This window comes from Periophthalmus magnuspinnatus, chromosome 11, assembly GCF_009829125.3.
Source record: "Periophthalmus magnuspinnatus isolate fPerMag1 chromosome 11, fPerMag1.2.pri, whole genome shotgun sequence".
In the NCBI taxonomy this organism is placed as follows: domain Eukaryota; kingdom Metazoa; phylum Chordata; class Actinopteri; order Gobiiformes; family Gobiidae; genus Periophthalmus; species Periophthalmus magnuspinnatus.
The window spans coordinates 22,765,623-22,784,212 of record NC_047136.2 but is presented as its reverse complement, the minus strand read 5'-3'; the positions used below and the strand labels follow the sequence as shown (position 1 = coordinate 22,784,212).

The following is an 18,590-nucleotide window of genomic DNA, read 5'->3' as shown; positions in this document are numbered from 1 at the left end:
TGCCTTTCAAAATAATTATAGATGGCAGGTTTAAAATGTTTTTTATAATGTGCTACACCCAAACCATCTCCTGTTTACCAAATACACAAAGATCATCTGTCCAAGAACAAATTACCTGTATTACACAAACACTGAAATAAATACATCTTACATCAGGATTAATTAACGATGTGCCGTTTGATGACCTGTTTGGTGAGTACAATGCTCTTTCTTCTGCTCAAACATGCACAAACATAATCTCATTTCAAGACAGATGCTTCTGAACACGATACTGGCACAGATCTTTTTGTAAATGCTGAAAATTATGAAAATGCAATGAGAAATATACAAAAGGTACCTCAGGTATTGTAATAATGCATGTTTATGTCAAACCTGTTACAGAAAGCACATCCAGACGTTCTGCCAAACACTGATACATTCTTTCAAGATGTAAGATATGCTTTTGTTGTTGTTCGTGTAGGAAATTTGTGCTTTTTATTTTGGTCCCACCCATTAATGTCACCGGGACAACTTGGCAGGAGCAGTAGCGCCGCAGGGCAGCACCTGTTGATCCTTCAACTCTTCAGCTAGGTTCGCAGTCAGGAGAACCTAACTGAACCTAGAATTGCTTAAATATTTGAGGTTGAAGAGCACCAAACACTGCTCAACCACTGTGCCGTCTAGCTGGTTTTAATTGTCAAAAAATTTCCAGACAATTGAGTTAAGACAGAAAAATAAATCTGATAATGCCAGCTCATGCATAAACGTAGGTGTTAAGCTTTAAAGAAAAAAAGATGATTCTTAAGTTTCCAGACAACATAGATCTCCTCAGAGGAAGACAAACTAGTTCTTTTGCCTCTCTCATCACTCACTCAAATGTGGCTCTGACACAGGGTATAATTTTACAACAAGTGTTTCATCATGGCTTATTGCTGACGTCTAATTCATTCAGGGCTGCAGAGGTTACTAAATTCACCAGTATGATAATTACAATGTGAGTAAACGGTGATTGAGTTGACTGTTGTTCAGACAGATCCTATCTATCGCTCCTCCCCTTTCCAAGGAAAACCTGCCAAACTTCAGCCCAGATCTCAGAAAAGGAGACACGTCCGGTCTCACCAGTACCAACCTATCCCATTACAAACTGGATATACATTTAGTGCAACAAAAAGCTTGCATGTCCTGCTGAGAATAGATAAAAAAAGAAATTCAAGATTAAATCAGGTAAGATAAGGTCAGTTTTGGCTCATACCCAAACAGAAACCAAGGAGTAGACCATCTGTTTGTCAGCCTATGTCATCTTTGAGAGCCAAACATTTGCTAATTTTACACATAAAAAGAATCTCTGTTAACACACACACACACACACACACACACACACACACACACACACACACACACACACACACACACACACACACAAACACACACATATATAATTGAAAATAATACTTCATTGCTGTTAAGTTCATTATACTGACTATAACTATTGGCATTATAACTGCTAAAATAACTGCTATTAGCCTCTAGAACATTGCACTGACCTAAGTTCCATATCATAATAACAGAGGCTATAATAAACATTGTAAGTAATGCAATCAATATTATTATGTTTATTTCACATGTCACATATTGCTCATTTAATAAAGAGTGAACCAACGGTGAATGCTCGATCAGTAAGGTCAAATTATATACCGGTAAGTGGTTGGTAAAACAAAGTAGACAAATTACTGCTAAAGCCAAGGTAGTGGGTGCAGCAGTAGCTTTAAAGGAATCCTTGGAAAAATAAACAAAACAAGGAGTGGCTCTTCTCTTCCAGTGAATTTTAGATTAGATAAGGAGGTGTTTTAAGTAAAAGTGAAAGTGAAACAGAAAAATATGAAAAATTGTTTTTCATAATGCTCCCCAAATGCTCTTTAGCAGGATTCAAAAGAGAACTCAATGATCCATAATTTAAACTTTTACCATATAGACCAGTGTTTCCCACAGGTTTGTACTGAGAGTAAAATGGCAGGGATCCATACTTTTATGTAATACAATTTATGAATAAATTGTATTAAATATAAAAGTCACTTACTCTCCCCACTAATTAAAAATGTACTGATATAAAATTGAATATAGCTACTTCTGGGTAGTTTTCCAAGTATTATTTCTATCACAACATTTGTATCAGATTCTTTTTAGACTACGATGGCAAAGATTTGACCATAGTCTCCTCTCTCAAACACTGTAGACATTAAGGTTACCTATTACACACTGAAATCAATATGGTGCCTAACAGTACAATAACAGCAGCTCAATCTGTTCGTTCTTATTGTTTTTGAGCACAATAGACAGACATGCAGGGGAAGTCTGTAGGAATCTGTGGCATCCTGGACTCAAAGCCGAGGTAGATGAGGAGGAAGAGGAGGGGAAGGAGGGGGAGGAGGAGGAGGAGGAGGAGGAGGAGGAGGAGGGGGCGTACCCTAGTTGTATGGGACGTCCCAACACCAAAGAATATATAAGAGAGACGGCCAAATTTCAGATGGTGATCTCCTCACTTCTCACACGACAACGTAACATCAATCTTAAGTGGATCAACCAAGATATAAACAGGTAAGAGGATGCATTTTTATTAGCTGGATTAAAAGTTATAAAAGGTTAAGGCTACGGGCTATATGGGTGAAAATACAACAAGGATTAGATATTACAAGCAAAATAGCTAACTTTATATTCCCACTGACAGCCAACTCCCTAGAGATAAAACAGCAGAGCAAACATTCTTGTTGGATTACCTTTGACCGATGAAGTTATGAGTAAGAGTGACTGAACAGTAGTGCTTCTATGAATCAGAGCAAAAAAAAGCAAGAAAAATGGGGTCAAATGTCACCTTTTGTCGCATTGTAATGTTAAAGTAATGGGTGATTTGTGTGTTTGGTGAAGGTGGGCACACAGAAGTTTTCAGAGCTGTCAAAGTGATTTATGTGCATTCAAAGCTGTGGGGATTAATGTAGTTGCTGTTTTGTGCAATATTGAAGAAAGCTTGGTATTCAAACTGCCTTGAGGTATTAAATTAGTACGCAATATAATCTGACATAGCCTTTAAAGCTGCTGAGTAATATTATGAAGTAATTGGTAAATAAATGACAAAACCATGACCAAGTTAGGAGAAACACACAGAGACAATGTAATCTAATACTGAGCCAGTCTAATTTGAATGGAGTACACTTCATATTCAAAGCATTATTAAACCAGATTACAGTTATATCGGGGATGAGGTTAAGACACATTTAAAATTACTACTGAGACAGCCTTCATAACAAAAATCAAAAGATAAAATTCACAAATGTTGTAACTAATTGGCATGTGTGTGTTTGTCCACTGATCTGAAGTCCCATTCTTGACATAAAAATCATTGGTAGAGTGGTAAGACCCACTGACAGCTTCCACAGAATACCGTTGTTGTGTCCTTGGGCATTGACTGCGTGCACTGGTGTATAACTGTGTGTGAATGAGTCAGTTGTACCTTTAAGTGACTTGAAGATGGAAAAGCGCAAGCGAAATGTGACCATTTATCATGACCATTCACCATTTGTTATGTCCTGTGTTTAGCCATTTACTAAAAGACAACCCAAATCCTCAAATGCACCGCAGTAATGCAGCCTGCCCTCATCTTAATTAACCGCTACAGGCCAATGACATGTTGCTGTGATGTTGTTTGAAGTGTGCCAATGGTCAGCTGTGCAGGAGAGTGGCTTATCTGGTGTAAAACACTGTAATTTATATATCGAATAACATTTATTATTGTTTTAATAATCTTCGAACTAAATCCAGGGTCTGCTGTATTCTTAATGGCTGTACAAAAGAAATGTCCCTACACATGTAAAGAGTGTTTTGCAGGCTTATATAAAACTGATCTGGTTGTAAGCTAACTTTGTCCTTTAAAGCCAATTCAATTAAATGTTTAAATTTTAATTCGTAATGTATAAACCATAAACTCCATCAGTGCAGTACAAATATAAATGTATGGCACACTCAAACTTGCAATATGCTCTAAACTCCTCAATATTTCAATTGTTCTAAACACTCCCACACAAACTATATAGTAAGCACCTGAATATTCCATTCCTGTTGCGTCACTGCCTCCTGCTTTTATTGGCGTGACGGTGTGAAAGAATGCTGTCTGATAATGTACGCTGATGAAGACTGAAGGAAAACGAACTATATCCGCCCACTTCTACCTTCATAACGCAGCTGTGATGTCTCTATAAGTGCCACTAACATAGGATTTAAAGCATAAGGTCCTAAATCCCTCACAGAGAAGGGGAGGATCCAACATCTGCAAGGTAGTATCAGTGAACTGTTCTGAAGGCTGGTCTATTTAGTGTGTGGTAATGAAATAAAATGTTACTGTATTACTGTTGAGTTACCAAATACAAATATTGAACTACTACCATAATCTTCTAGCAAAAGAAAACAAAAAAACAAAAACAAAAACAAAAAAAGAACAACAACTTTATTTGCTATTTCTATATAGTCATAACTGCATCTGAAACAAACTAGAAAAAAATATGCAATTTGCAACTACGTAACTTTTTTAGTGAGGACATGTGCTTGCCTTCATGATGATGTTTTTGCTTTGCCTGGAATGTTCCACAGTATGACTTTAAACTCATTCTTACTTAATCAGTTGCATAACCAGTGTTTTTATGCAAAGAGAATGTCTCCATGGAGATAAGTTGTCATACTGCAGAACATTCTAGGCACGTCAATTACTTCTCAATGTATTATAAGCAAGTAAAAAAAAAAAAAAAAAAGAAAAGTTACATAGAGCACCTTTAATAAGAAAATGTTTCTAATCTATAATTCTGTTTTACTAGTTTGCACCGTCTTGTCTTGTAGTAAGTAAATACTGTTCAGCTTCTGCGTGTTATCTCACTCAGGTGGAGGCCGTGTATATTAGTTTTGTCTCTCACTGCTATGAAACTATTTGAAGATTCAGATCCAGGCTAAAGATAAAAGTGTTGAGGGTATGTGAAGGTTTATTGAGCTATGTGAAATATTATTGTCTTGCTATTTGATTATTTTTGATAAGAGACAGATATGTTCCTCACCTTAACTGACCCAACATGTACTGGTTAACTTCACATAGTTTAGTATAAGTGGGCTGTAACTGCAATTTCAAACTATTAAACATTAATAATATACTTGTTCAGAGAGTTCAGAGTTATTTTCAGTTAAAACACACACTTAAAACCTAAAATTTGGTTTAATGTTTTAATAAATTTGCATGTTATAAACTTTCATAAATATTTAGCAAATTACGTGTCTTATGCAGATTAGTTAGCACATAGATAATAAAAACTACTTTTGAATGAACATGAATTTTCTACTTCAACTACTTAACTTTTGGTGTAACTTTTCTGGTCGAGGGTCCGCCATCTGCTTGTCTCATGATGTCATTGTTTGCCTGGGATGTTCCACAGTATGGCATTATACAAAAATATCTTGTATTTATTTATTTACAGTTGTATTTATTTATTTCTCAAAATTTCTTGGCCTGGTGATGTGGCCTGCTTGTCTTCATGGAGATAGTTGAATTAAATGCCATACTGTAGATCATTCTAGGAAAAAAACAATAACATCTCCATTGGGTCAAGCAGGTGATAGACCCTCTACTAGAAGTTACAGAGTTCACCTTTTAGCATTCAAACAACAATACAGACATGACAACAATATATGTGCATTTAAAAAGATATAGACTTGCTGAAAAGGCACCAATTAGAAAATTAAAAAACAAACGTTCCCATAGATTTGTATAGGATAACATAGCCTTTAGTTGTGTAAAATGGGACACTTTTCCTAACACTAATGTGAAACCAGTTGACAAGGAATGAAACTGCTTTTGTAGGGTGCAGAACATGTCAAGGCAAAGCTATGGAAATTCAATACATGGGTTGGGGCATTAACACCCTTATCTCAACAGTTACCACTACAATGCTAACAGATACCAGTCAGGAAGAGGACAGACCAGACTGAGCGCTATACTCCCACTCATCATAGGGAGAGGGCATTTGGTTTCACTGATGCAAGAGACAGAAGAAGACCAATAGATTCAGCTAGTGAATAGTTTACAGATGGATAATAATGTAATGAAACCTGCAGTGTGGTGTGGGAAAAGGGTGTAAGAGTTCTGCATTGCTATGGTTAACTTAATAATCACGTGCCATACACACTTCATGCCAGTGTCTTTGTACACGGGTGTATGACTGTGTATGTGAATGGGTGCGTGGTTTCTTGATGTAAAATGTGACCATTTACCTTTAAGAATTAAGAATTACTGTTGGGTTGTACTAAGCTAAGAGATAAAGTTTGGTGTCTAGTAAAAAATAAACCCTAAAGCAACTTCTTTCCCACATGCAGTATTTAGAGTTCTTCCTACACCTTTAAACTGCAGTGATAATATTCCTCCTCCTATGGTTTATATGAATCAGACTTTTACAACCTGATTAGACAAGACTTGAGCGTTAAAAGTAATACATGGCTCTATAAAACATCGACTTGCTTATAAAGTGGGTGAAAGTTTGTCAAAGAGTTGTAGAAGCGTTGAGAAGCTGTGATTAAACATCAGTAAATGTAAAAAGTGTCGTAAGATATTCTTGGACACACCTTTAGCACACTGTACAAAGGTCAATGCTGTTTGAAAATGGGCTTTTTAAAATGGCCTAGAATGACAGGTGGTTCTAAGAAATGCTGTAATAAATTTGCAGTATAGTGGTCTATTGCTTTAACTCCAAGCAATGCTACTAGTGGGTAGATACGATAATCACTAGATCAACTTATCGCTCAATATTTATGGTGTGCATATTTTTGTTGCAATAGTGGGGAGCTTTCTGGTATGTTTTATGTAATATGGTGTGATTTGAGCTGGACAGGGATGAAAAAGTTACTTCCTGGACAAATTACTGGTTTATTGTGCTTTGTATTTGATATAGCATTTTAACAATGCTGTATTTTAAAAAAAATGGTTTACTGGGATTATCCTGCTTTATTTTTTATTAACTCAGAGGTATAAAGTGGTTTCTATATTGTTGTTTATTGTGATATTCCTCTGTAACAATAAATCGTGCTTCAAAATTTGTTATGTGACAGGCCGACCAGTGGGAACCAACAAGTACGTATTTGTAGGCTATTGTAAGCCACTTAGAGTGGAGCATAGGTTTTATATACATTCAACAGAAAGGGAAAGGTGTAAAAATACACAGAAATAATTAGCCATTTAAATCATTTTTACAAATGCTATTAAAAACTACTAAAGCTACAACTGGCTGTATGGCAAATGATAATTGACACACTATAGTATAAAATACAGCTGTAGTATTGCTGGTTTTCAGATTAAATCACAATATTATATAGGCCAGTATATCCTTATTGTTCAAATTTAGATCTAGCGACAAAGGGTCTACTTAGGCGCTACCAGAAATGATCAGGTTCAACATGTGTGACTTTACCTTTTAAATATTTATTATTAGAATGCCATGTAATCACTAGGGAAAAACTGGTGCTTGCCCCCATCTGAGAGTACTACATAATCATAATCTAGAATCTGAAAACCACCAATTACAAAGGTGGAAAATAGTTACTCATTAGTCACTTATTCGTCTTACAAATATATAAGGTAATAACTATAATTAAAACATTTTGATTTAGTTAGTAAATTCTTTCTTCCTCTGGCCCTGGAAAAGTTCTATGTACCAAACAGTGGGTCTATTGTGATTTGAGCTGAGAAAGTCTCTTGCATGAGTTCCTCCACACGCCCAATTTTCCTTCACAGAATCTCCCCAACAAAACCGACCAATCAGCAGGCAGGACATAGCTTCCCCTTTCCACTCACATCTGGAAATGTTACACAACTAAACCTGTAGTTTTAATTACAGTTATAAAACCTCCTATGTTTCATTTCGGTTATTACATGGGTGTATCATATGTAGAAATCTTGTCCAGTCATGTCACTGCCAAAATATGACAGTAACACACCTGGAACAGTTGATCAGGGTAATCATGACCATATATGTGTGTGTGTGTGTGTGTGTGGGGTGTATGTATGTATGTATGTGTATGTATATGTATATGTATATATATATATATATATATATATATATATATATATATATATATATATATATATATATGTGTATATATATATATATATATATATATATGTGTATATATATATATATGTATATATATATATATGTGTGTGTGTATATATATATATATATATATATATATATATATATATATATATATATATATATATATATATATATATATATATATATATATATACATATACATATATATATATATATATATATATAACTTGAGCCTGCCCAAAAGTGTCTAAAATTGTACTTATAACTAACACTATCGTCACTATAGTCAGCAGCAAAGTGAGTAGAAAAATCTGTCAAAGTTAATGCTAATGTATTATTCAGGACTTTGGAGGAATTAACACTTTGTGACATTATTATTGATAAGAAAATTTAATGGAAAACTTTTTGCAAACTGCAAATATTTAATATTCAAATATTTAAATAGCGAAACCTGTCAAGATTTGTTTTCCTTTTTAGTAGCTAAAGAGTAAAGAGAATCACAACTGTCACCTATTTACTGCAGTAATTCTGGCTGTTCAGGTTATTGTGCTGTGTCATGCATGTTGCTTATGAAATACTCGATGATGAAAGATCAAAATATTAAAAAAATGTACAGGGAATTTTGAATCTAGAAACTTCTTTAATTGTACTAAATGTAATTTCTTGAAATGACAAACTGTACATTGTTTGTTTGCAGGGGCAGTCTATCAAAGATTTCAGCATTAAGTCCAAGGACCCACAAGATATACAGCTGAAAGGTACAGTATCTACTACCACTAAACTAAATACAAAAATGTGTCCAGGCATATATTAGCAAGTTTGTTTGTTTATTTTATTTTACTTTATTTCTTCTGCTCTCTGTCTATTAGTGAGGCAATTTACAATACCAAGTCTAGCACAAAAAATCCTTAATTATTATACAAACTCATGTTTCTTTCTCAAGGCTGAAGACAAAACAATTCCTTTGTGTCAAACAAAGTGACCTAAAATAGCACGCAGCTAACTCCTAACAACCAGTGTCACCAGTATATACAAATATGTAGACGATAATAGCATCTATTATGTCTACACCTGTTGATAAAATAGTATTTCAATACACACACCTAACACAAGCAGACTGCAGTGTTAAGTTTGGGCAATACAAACAATGGTTGCAGGACATAATGGATGCTATTGCTCAGATAACACCATCACAGCAGTTGCAAAAGAATATATAGTTATGTAAAAGTGTAATGCAAGAATTGCACCATTGCAGTCCTTGAATTGGCATATACTGTAAAGGCCCATAAATCAAACAGACGTCATAAGCGTTCAGTGCAATAGACTCAGGAGGAACATTGCCTTCGGCTGTAATGCTATGGCCATGGGCACAGCAGAGACACATGAGAACATGCATCAAGACAAAACCTGTAATACTACAGAGCAGTAGTAATAAGTGTACAAGACAGATACTATCTACCATGACACCAGGTTGCATTGCTTTAAACCATGTATGTTATCAGTATGTTCCTTTTAATGATGTTTTAGCACATAAAGAAGAAACATTTACTATATATTGTAGAAATATAAATTATAAATATTAAAAACCTCACAGGGAGTGGGAGTACAAAGTTCTCTGTTATTCCTACTGCTGTTCCACTGATCAAATGTGAAATGATGTATACAGTAAGTGAATCTGCTAAAATCAATTAAAAACAATAGACACTGAATAATTGCTCCAAACCACATGCTTACTGATTGGCTGTAGACTTCTTGATTAAAAAACCTAAGCTGATCATTGACTATTAGAAATTAAGTCTCAATTAAAATTTGATTAACTGCACAACTCTAATGTTTCTTTTTTTTTTTTTTTTTTTTTTTTTTAGCTCAAGATGGCCACCTTCAACCATAGCACCGACATGAAGACAAATGGCTACACAGATGTGCATGCGCCTGTGGCAGGTGTCTATCTGGACAAAGCCAAAGAGAAAATCTCGATTTATCAAGCCATGAAGAAACGCCTGCTCAAACCTGCTACAGCTTTAGCTTTGCTTGAGGCACAGGCTGCTACAGTCGGGATCATCGACCCAGTGACCAACAAAACACTCCCTGTTACTGAGGCCCTAAAAGAAGGAATAGTTGGGCCAGAGATGAGAGAAAAACTCCTAGCTGCAGAGAATGCCCTCAATGGATACAAAGACCCCTATTCTGACCAAAAAATATCCATATTCCAGGCCATGCAAAAAGAAATTGTGACAAAGGAGTATGGGCTAAGGCTTCTTGAAGCACAGATTGCAACTAAAGGTGTATACGATCCCTTTGAGAAGACGTGGATGTCAATTGACGATGCTATTCAAACAGGACTGTACGAAAAAGGTTTGCTGAACAACCAGATGTCAGAGCTTAAAGTCATTTACAACCCAAACACACAAGAAAATGTCAACTATCAAAGTCTAATGGAGCAGTGCATAGTAGACCCAGACACAAGTCTTCTGCTGTTCCCAGTTTACATCACTTTCAAAGGTCTCAGAAGAGGGATCTCATCAACAGAACTGCTAGAGTCCAAGATTATTGACAAAGAAACATTTGAAGATCTACAAAAAGGCAAAACCACCACTCAAGATGTCATGTTACTGGAGTCAGTGAAGGAGTTCTTAGAGGGGAAAGGTAGCATCGCTGGGATTGCAGTACTTTCTGACAACAAAAGAATGAGCATCTATCAAGCCATGAAGCAAGGTATACTGATGCCTGGTACTGCCTTGGTTTTACTAGAGGCCCAAGCTGCAACTGGCTTCATGATCGATCCTGTGGGGAACAAAAGATACACTGTTGACGAGGCTATTAAAAACAAGCTGGTCGGCCCAGAATTCCATGTCAAACTTAAATCGGCTGAGCGAGCAGTCACTGGATACAAAGACCCATACACCGGTGAAACAGTTTCCCTGTTCCAAGCTCTGTCTAAGGATCTCATTGTAAAGGATCACGGCATTCGTTTACTGGAAGCTCAAATAGCAACAGGTGGAATTATCGATCCAATCAACAGTCACAGACTCCCAACTGAAGTCGCTTTCAAGAGAGGCTTTTTCAATGAAGACATGAACTCCATCTTGGAAGATTCAGGAGATGACACTAAAGGATTTTTTGACCCAAACACAGAAGACAATCTAACTTACCTCCAGCTGATGGAGAGGTGTGTAATTGACCCCATTACTGGACTGTGTCTCCTTCCTCTCCGTGATAAAAAGGGTGGAAAAAACTTCATGTTCATTGAGTATGATGTAAAACTCGCCTTCAAAAAGGAGATGGTAAAAGTGAACTACGGCAAATATGCAGGCCTGACCGTGTCTCTATGGGAACTGCTAATGTCTGAATACTTTGACGAGCTCCAGCGACGGGATATTATTCAGAAATACAAAGATGGGACACTCAACATCAAGACAATCATAACCATGGTTTTAGAAATAATCGAGAAGTCAGTCAAAACTACAGAATTGGTTTTTGAAGGCATTAGAGAAACAGTCACTGGCAAACAACTTCTGGAAGCAGATATTATAAGTGCAGAAGTATTAGATGATTTACAAAAGGGTAAAAAAACAGTCAAGGAATTAGCAGAGGATGAAACTGTCCATGTGTACCTACAAGGAAAAGACTGCATCGCTGGTGTTCTTCTCCCAAACTCTCAAGTAATGACAATTTATCAGGCAAGAGAGGCTGGAAAGCTGATGCCCGGAACAGCACTGATTCTAATGGAGGCACAGGCAGCAACAGGATTTATCATTGATCCCATTAGAAACCGAAAGTTCTCTGTCGACGATGCTGTTAAAGCCAGGATTGTGGGCCCTGATGTTTGCCAAAAGTTGCGTTCAGCTGAAAAAGCAGTCACCGGATATATAAATCCCTATGACGGTAAAAAGATTTCCCTGTTTCAAGCTATGCAAAAAGACCTCATCATTAAAGATCACGGCATCCGTCTTCTTGAGGCACAAATTGCAACCGGGGGCATTATAGACCCAGTAAACAGTCTTCGTATCCCTGTTCATGTGGCGTACAAAAGAGGATACTTCAACGAGGAAATGAACCAAATCCTTCTTGACCCAAGTGATGACACAAAAGGATTCTTTGACCCCAATACCCACGAAAATTTAACGTACCTGCAGCTGCTGTCCAGGTGCGTTACAGATCCTGTGACTGGTTTGTGCCTCCTTCCACTCAGAGGAAGAGAGAAAAGAGTTAACATTGATGACAATATGAGGGAAATCTTCTCAACAACCATTGTAACTGTCCGATATGGACGTTTCAGAGGTCAGCACACAACACTATGGGAGCTGATCAACTCAGAATACATCTCAGAAGAAAAAAGACAAGAGTTTTTCAGACGCTTCAGATCCAGGAAAATTACAGTTGAGGAGCTGATTAGAATAATTCTGGAGATTATTCACACCAAAGAGCTAAAACGGCAAGAGGGAATGACCTTTGATGGTCTTAGAGGAAAGGTTTCAGTTGTGGACCTTTTGGATCTTGGAATCGTGGATGAAACAACATATAGTGGTTTACTTGAAGGAAAGGTGCCAAGCAAAGATATAAGTGAGATAACAAGAGATTATCTTCAAGGAAAAAGTTGCGTTGCAGGAGTGCTTCTTGAAGAATCTAAGAAGAAGTTGAGTATCTATGAGGCACAAAGACTTGGCATACTTACCCCTGGCACCGCCCTATGTCTTCTGGAAGCACAAGCAGCTACAGGCTTCATTGTAAACCCTTTGAACAACCAAAAGCTAACTGTGGAGAAGGCCCTCAAGGAAAATGTAATTGGCCCGCAGATGTATGAAAAGCTCTTGTCTGCAGAAAGGGCAGTCACAGGTTACATCGATCCATACAGTGGACAAAAGATTTGCCTCTTCCAAGCCCTCAAAAAGGATCTAATTCTGAAGCAGCATGGCATCCGTTTGCTAGAGGCACAGATTGCAACTGGTGGAATCATTGACCCATTGAAATGTGTTCACCTGCCTCTTGATGTTGCATACAGAAAAGGGTATTTTGATGAAGAAATGAACCAAATTTTGAATGACCCAAATGATGACACAAAGGGATTTTTCTTCCCAAAGACAAGCGAGAATCTCACCTACCTGGAGATGTTGAAGCGATGTGTCAAAGATAAGGAAACTGGGCTATACCTGCTTCCACTGAGTGACAAGCCCAAAGAAAAAGAGCCTAAAAAGTACTCACTGGAAGAGATCAAGAAAGAATTTGAGAAGATATCAGTAAATGTGAAAGTGGGACGATATGCTGGAAAATCAGTGTCACTGTGGGACTTGATTCACTCAAGGTACTTTACCGAAGACCAACGCAATGAGTTCATTGAAAAATACAGGACCGGCACAATAACCACACAGACAATTATCACAATAGTCATTTCTACCATTGAAAAACTAGAGAACAGTGAAATTGCTCAAACAGTAATGGGTCTGAGGAAGCCAGTGTCTGCACGGGAATTATTGGAGAGTGAAATTATTAATGACGATACGTTCAAAAAGATACAGGAGGGAGAGCTCACCTTTCACGAAGTAACTATGTGGAAATCTGTGGTGATGTACCTAAGAGGGACTGGAGCCATTGCTGGAATAAAAATGCATCCATCACAGAAGGTTATGAGCTTTTATGAGGCAAAAAAGCAAGATCTGCTGACTCCTGGTATTGCATTGCTCCTACTTGAAGCTCAGGCTGCAACAGGTTGGATTATAAACCCCATCAGAAATAAAATCTTGACTGTGGATGGCGCTTCTAGAGAAGAGGTGATTGGACCTGATATGCATGAGCAGCTACTCTCAGCTGAAAGAGCAGCTATTGGATACAAAGACCCATACACTGACACTACTATATCCCTGTTTGAAGCAATGAATGAAGAACTGATTCAGAAAAGCGATGGTATTCGTCTTCTAGAAGCACAGATAGCAACTGGAGGGATTATTGACCCAATTTACAGTCACCGGTTACCCCTTAAAGTTGCTATTAAAAGGGGATATCTCGATGAAGAAACAAGTAAAGTCATTCTAAATCCAGATGAGGACAAAAAGGGATATTTTGACCCAAATACCAAAGACAAGGTGACATACCATGAGCTGATAAAGAAGTGTGAGACAGATGCTGAGACTGGCCTGTTCCTGTTGCCTCTATATGAAAAGAAAGATCAGGAATTCCACACAAATGAGCAAATAGAGCTTTTATTTAAAAACACAACAGTCAATATTGATGCAGGGAAATTTAAGAACAAAACCACAAACCTATGGGAGGTTTTAATATCTGCATATATATCTGAGCAGAAGAGAAAGCAACTCCTGGAGCAATACAAGACAAAGACCATTACAATTGAGGAGATGATTGAAATACTTACAGTTATAATTACAGAAGTGTCATCAAAAGAAAGAAAATTTAAAGGTCTGAGAAAGCAAGTGTCTGCCAGTGAGCTTTATGAATCCAAAATTATCTCTAAGGAGCTTTTTACACAGATTATGCAAGGAGAAGTGACTGAGGAGAATATCAGTAAAATGGACTCGATTCAGAAGTATCTTGGAGCTACAAACTGCATTGCCGGAGTAAGAGTGGAGTCTACAAAGAAAGTCATGAGCATCTATGAGGCAAAGAACAAAAGTTTGCTTACCCCTGGAACATCTCTGGTTTTACTAGAAGCACAGGCTGCAACTGGCTTCGTCATTGACCCAGTCAAGAACAAGAAACTTTCAGTGGAGGAAGCTGTGGCTCAGGGAGTTGTTGGCGCAGAGTGGAAAAAAAAACTGTTGTCAGCAGAAAGAGCAGTGACAGGATATAAAGACCCATACACTGGAAACACAATATCTCTGTTCCAAGCTCTCCAGAAGGACCTTATAGTGAGAGACCATGGCATCCGTCTGCTTGAAGCTCAAATTGCTACTGGAGGCATCATAGACCCAGTCCACAGTCACAGAGTCCCTGTGCAGGTGGCGTACCAGAGAGGATACTTTGATGAAAAAATTAATATGATTTTGTCTGATGCTGATGATGATACTAAAGGATTTTTTGACCCCAACACTCAAGAAAACCTCACCTATCTTCAGCTGATAGAAAGATGTGTCATAGATCATGATCTTGGTCTTGTTTTACTCCCCATTGTAAAGAAAGGAGAATTTTACTTCTTTGTTGACGAGGCAACCAAACTCATTCTAAAATCCAAAACAACCAACAAAGCAGGTGGAAAGTACAAGGGCCTCACTGTGTCCGTGTGGGAGCTGCTGTACTCTAAATACATCACAGAAGAGAAGAGAAGAAAGCTGGTCGAACAGTTCAAGTCTGAAGCAATAACAATTGATCAATTGCTAGAGACCTTGCTGACAATAATTCAACAACAGACCACAACAAGTACAACTACAACCATCACCACCACAACCGTGAATGAGACAAGTAATGCTCCTAAATTTCATGGGATCAGGAAAGACGTCAGTGTTACTGAGCTGTTGGAATCAGAGGTCATCAATCAGGACCTTTATGCAGACATTAATTCAGGAAAACTCACTGTGGATGAAGTCAGCAAGATGGAGTCTGTTCGAAAGTATCTTGAAGGAACCAACAGCATTGCGGGAGTTTACCTGCAGTCCACCAAAGAAACCCTGAGCATATATGAGGCCAAACAAAGGAGCCTCCTGACTCCTGGCACTTCACTAGTTTTACTGGAAGCACAGGCTGCAACCGGCTTCGTCATTGACCCAGTCAAGAACAAGAAACTTTCAGTGGAGGAAGCTGTGGCTCAGGGAGTTGTTGGCAAAGAATGGAAAAGCAAACTGTTGTCAGCAGAAAGAGCAGTGACAGGATATAAAGACCCATACACTGACAAAATGATATCTCTGTTCCAAGCTCTCCAGAAGGACCTTATAGTGAAAGACCATGGCATCCGTCTGCTTGAAGCTCAGATCGCTACTGGAGGCATCATAGACCCAGTTCACAGTCACAGAGTCCCCGTACAGGTGGCGTACCAGAGAGGATACTTTGATGAAGAAATGAACCGAGTACTTTCTGATGCTGATGATGACACCAAAGGCTTTTTTGACCCCAACACTCAAGAAAACTTGACATATCTCCAGCTGGTTGAGAGGTGCACAACAGATCCAAAAACTGGACTAAGCTTGTTGGTGATTGCGAAAAAAGGGGAATTTTACTTCTTTGTTGACGAGGCAACCAAACTCATTCTAAAATCCAAAACAACCAACAAAGCAGGTGGAAAGTACAAGGGCCTCACTGTGTCCGTGTGGGAGCTGCTCTACTCTATATACGTCACAGAAGAGAAGAGAAGAAAGCTGGTCGAACAGTTCAAGTCTGGAGCAATAACAATTGACCAATTGCTAGAGACCTTGCTGACAATAATTCAACAACAGACCACAACAAGCACAACTACAACCATCACCACCACAACTGTGAATGAGACAAGTAATGCTCCTAAATTTCATGGAATCAGGAAAGACGTCAGTGTTACTGAGCTGTTGGAATCAGAGGTCATCAATCAAGAACTTTATGCAGACATTAATGCAGGAAAACTCACTGTGGATGAAGTCAGCAAGATGGAGTCTGTTCGAAAGTATCTTGAAGGAACCAACAGCATTGCGGGAGTTTACCTGCAGTCCACCAAAGAAACCCTGAGCATATATGAGGCCAAACAAAGGAGCCTCCTGACTCCTGGCACTTCACTAGTTTTACTGGAAGCACAGGCTGCAACCGGCTTTGTCATTGACCCAGTCAAGAACAAGAAACTTTCAGTGGAGGAAGCTGTGGCTCAGGGAGTTGTTGGCAAAGAATGGAAAAGCAAACTGTTGTCAGCAGAAAGAGCAGTGACAGGATATAAAGACCCATACACTGACAAAATGATATCTCTGTTCCAAGCTCTCCAGAAGGACCTTATAGTAAAAGACCATGGCATCCGTCTGCTTGAAGCTCAGATCGCTACTGGAGGCATCATAGACCCAGTTCACAGTCACAGAGTCCCCGTACAGGTGGCGTACCAGAGAGGATACTTTGATGAAGAAATAAACCGAGTACTTTCTGATGCTGATGATGACACCAAAGGCTTTTTTGACCCCAACACTCAAGAAAACTTGACATATCTCCAGCTGGTTGAGAGGTGCACAACAGATCCAAAAACTGGACTAAGCTTGTTGGTGATTGCGAAAAAAGGGGAATTTTACTTCTTTGTTGACGAGGCAACCAAACTCATTCTAAAATCCAAAACAACCAACAAAGCAGGTGGAAAGTACAAGGGCCTCACTGTGTCCGTGTGGGAGCTGCTCTACTCTATATACGTCACAGAAGAGAAGAGAAGAAAGCTGGTCGAACAGTTCAAGTCTGGAGCAATAACAATTGACCAATTGCTAGAGACCTTGCTGACAATAATTCAACAACAGACCACAACAAGCACAACTACAACCATCAACACCACAACTGTGACTGAGACAAGTAATGCTCCTAAATTTCATGGGATCAGGAAAGACGTCAGTGTTACTGAGCTGTTGGAATCAGAGGTCATCAATCAGGACCTTTATGCAGACATTAATGCAGGAAAACTCACTGTGGATGAAGTCAGCAAGATGGAGTCTGTTCGAAAGTATCTTGAAGGAACCAACAGCATTGCGGGAGTTTACCTGGAGTCCACCAAAGAAACCCTGAGCATATATGAGGCCAAACAAAGGCGCCTCTTGACTCCTGGCACTTCACTAGTTTTACTGGAAGCACAGGCTGCAACCGGCTTTGTCATTGACCCAGTCAAGAACAAGAAACTTTCAGTGGAGGAAGCTGTGGCTCAGGGAGTTGTTGGCAAAGAGTGGAAAAACAAACTGTTGTCCGCAGAAAGAGCAGTGACAGGATATAAAGACCCATACACTGACAAAATGATATCTCTGTTCCAAGCTCTCCAGAAGGACCTTATAGTGAAAGACCATTGCATCCGTCTGCTTGAAGCTCAGATCGCTACTGGAGGCATCATAGACCCAGTTCACAGTCACAGAGTCCCCGTACAGGTAGCGTACCAGAGAGGATATTTTGATGAAGAAATGAACAAAATTCTGTCTGATGATGATGATGACACAAAAGGCTTTTTTGATCCAAACACTCATGAAAACCTGACATATCTCCAGCTGGTTCAAAGATGCATACTTGATCCAAAAACAGGACTAAGCTTGCTTCCACTGAAGAAAAAATAAAACTGTAGTAAAAAAAACAACCTTAGAATAACCTAGATATACAGAAAATTGTGACAAATAACTATTTTAGAAACAACGATGTTTAAGTATAAACCTATTTAGGTCTCTCAGTCATATTCATGATTCATGTACACTGGAAGCTGTTTTACATATTTGTTTTCATGCTATGCCTATTTTCTTACCCTTGGTTTCAGCATTACACTAGTTGGTATTGAATATCAAAAGCGCCTTGAGATTTGTAATAAATGTATTTCTACGCATTTCCTGACTCCTTTTATTTGAA

At 38.3% G+C, this 18,590-nt stretch overlaps 1 protein-coding gene across 1 annotated transcript; it reads left to right on the top strand.

Moving 5' to 3' along the window:
- Positions 1–2,504: 2,504 nt before the first annotated feature.
- Positions 2,505–18,567, top strand: eppk1 (epiplakin 1). Its single transcript, XM_055225576.1, has 3 exons — positions 2,505–2,574; positions 8,812–8,872; positions 9,980–18,567. The coding sequence occupies exon 3, from the start codon at positions 9,986–9,988 to the stop codon at positions 18,305–18,307; it is 8,322 nt and encodes a 2,773-aa protein (XP_055081551.1). The 5' UTR covers positions 2,505–2,574; positions 8,812–8,872; positions 9,980–9,985; the 3' UTR covers positions 18,308–18,567.
- The last annotated feature ends 23 nt before the right edge of the window (positions 18,568–18,590 follow it).

Excerpts from the sequence above, each read along its gene's own strand:
- eppk1 (XM_055225576.1), top strand. The coding sequence starts at position 9,986 with ATGGCCACCTTCAACCATAGCACCGACATGAAGACAAATGGCTACACA.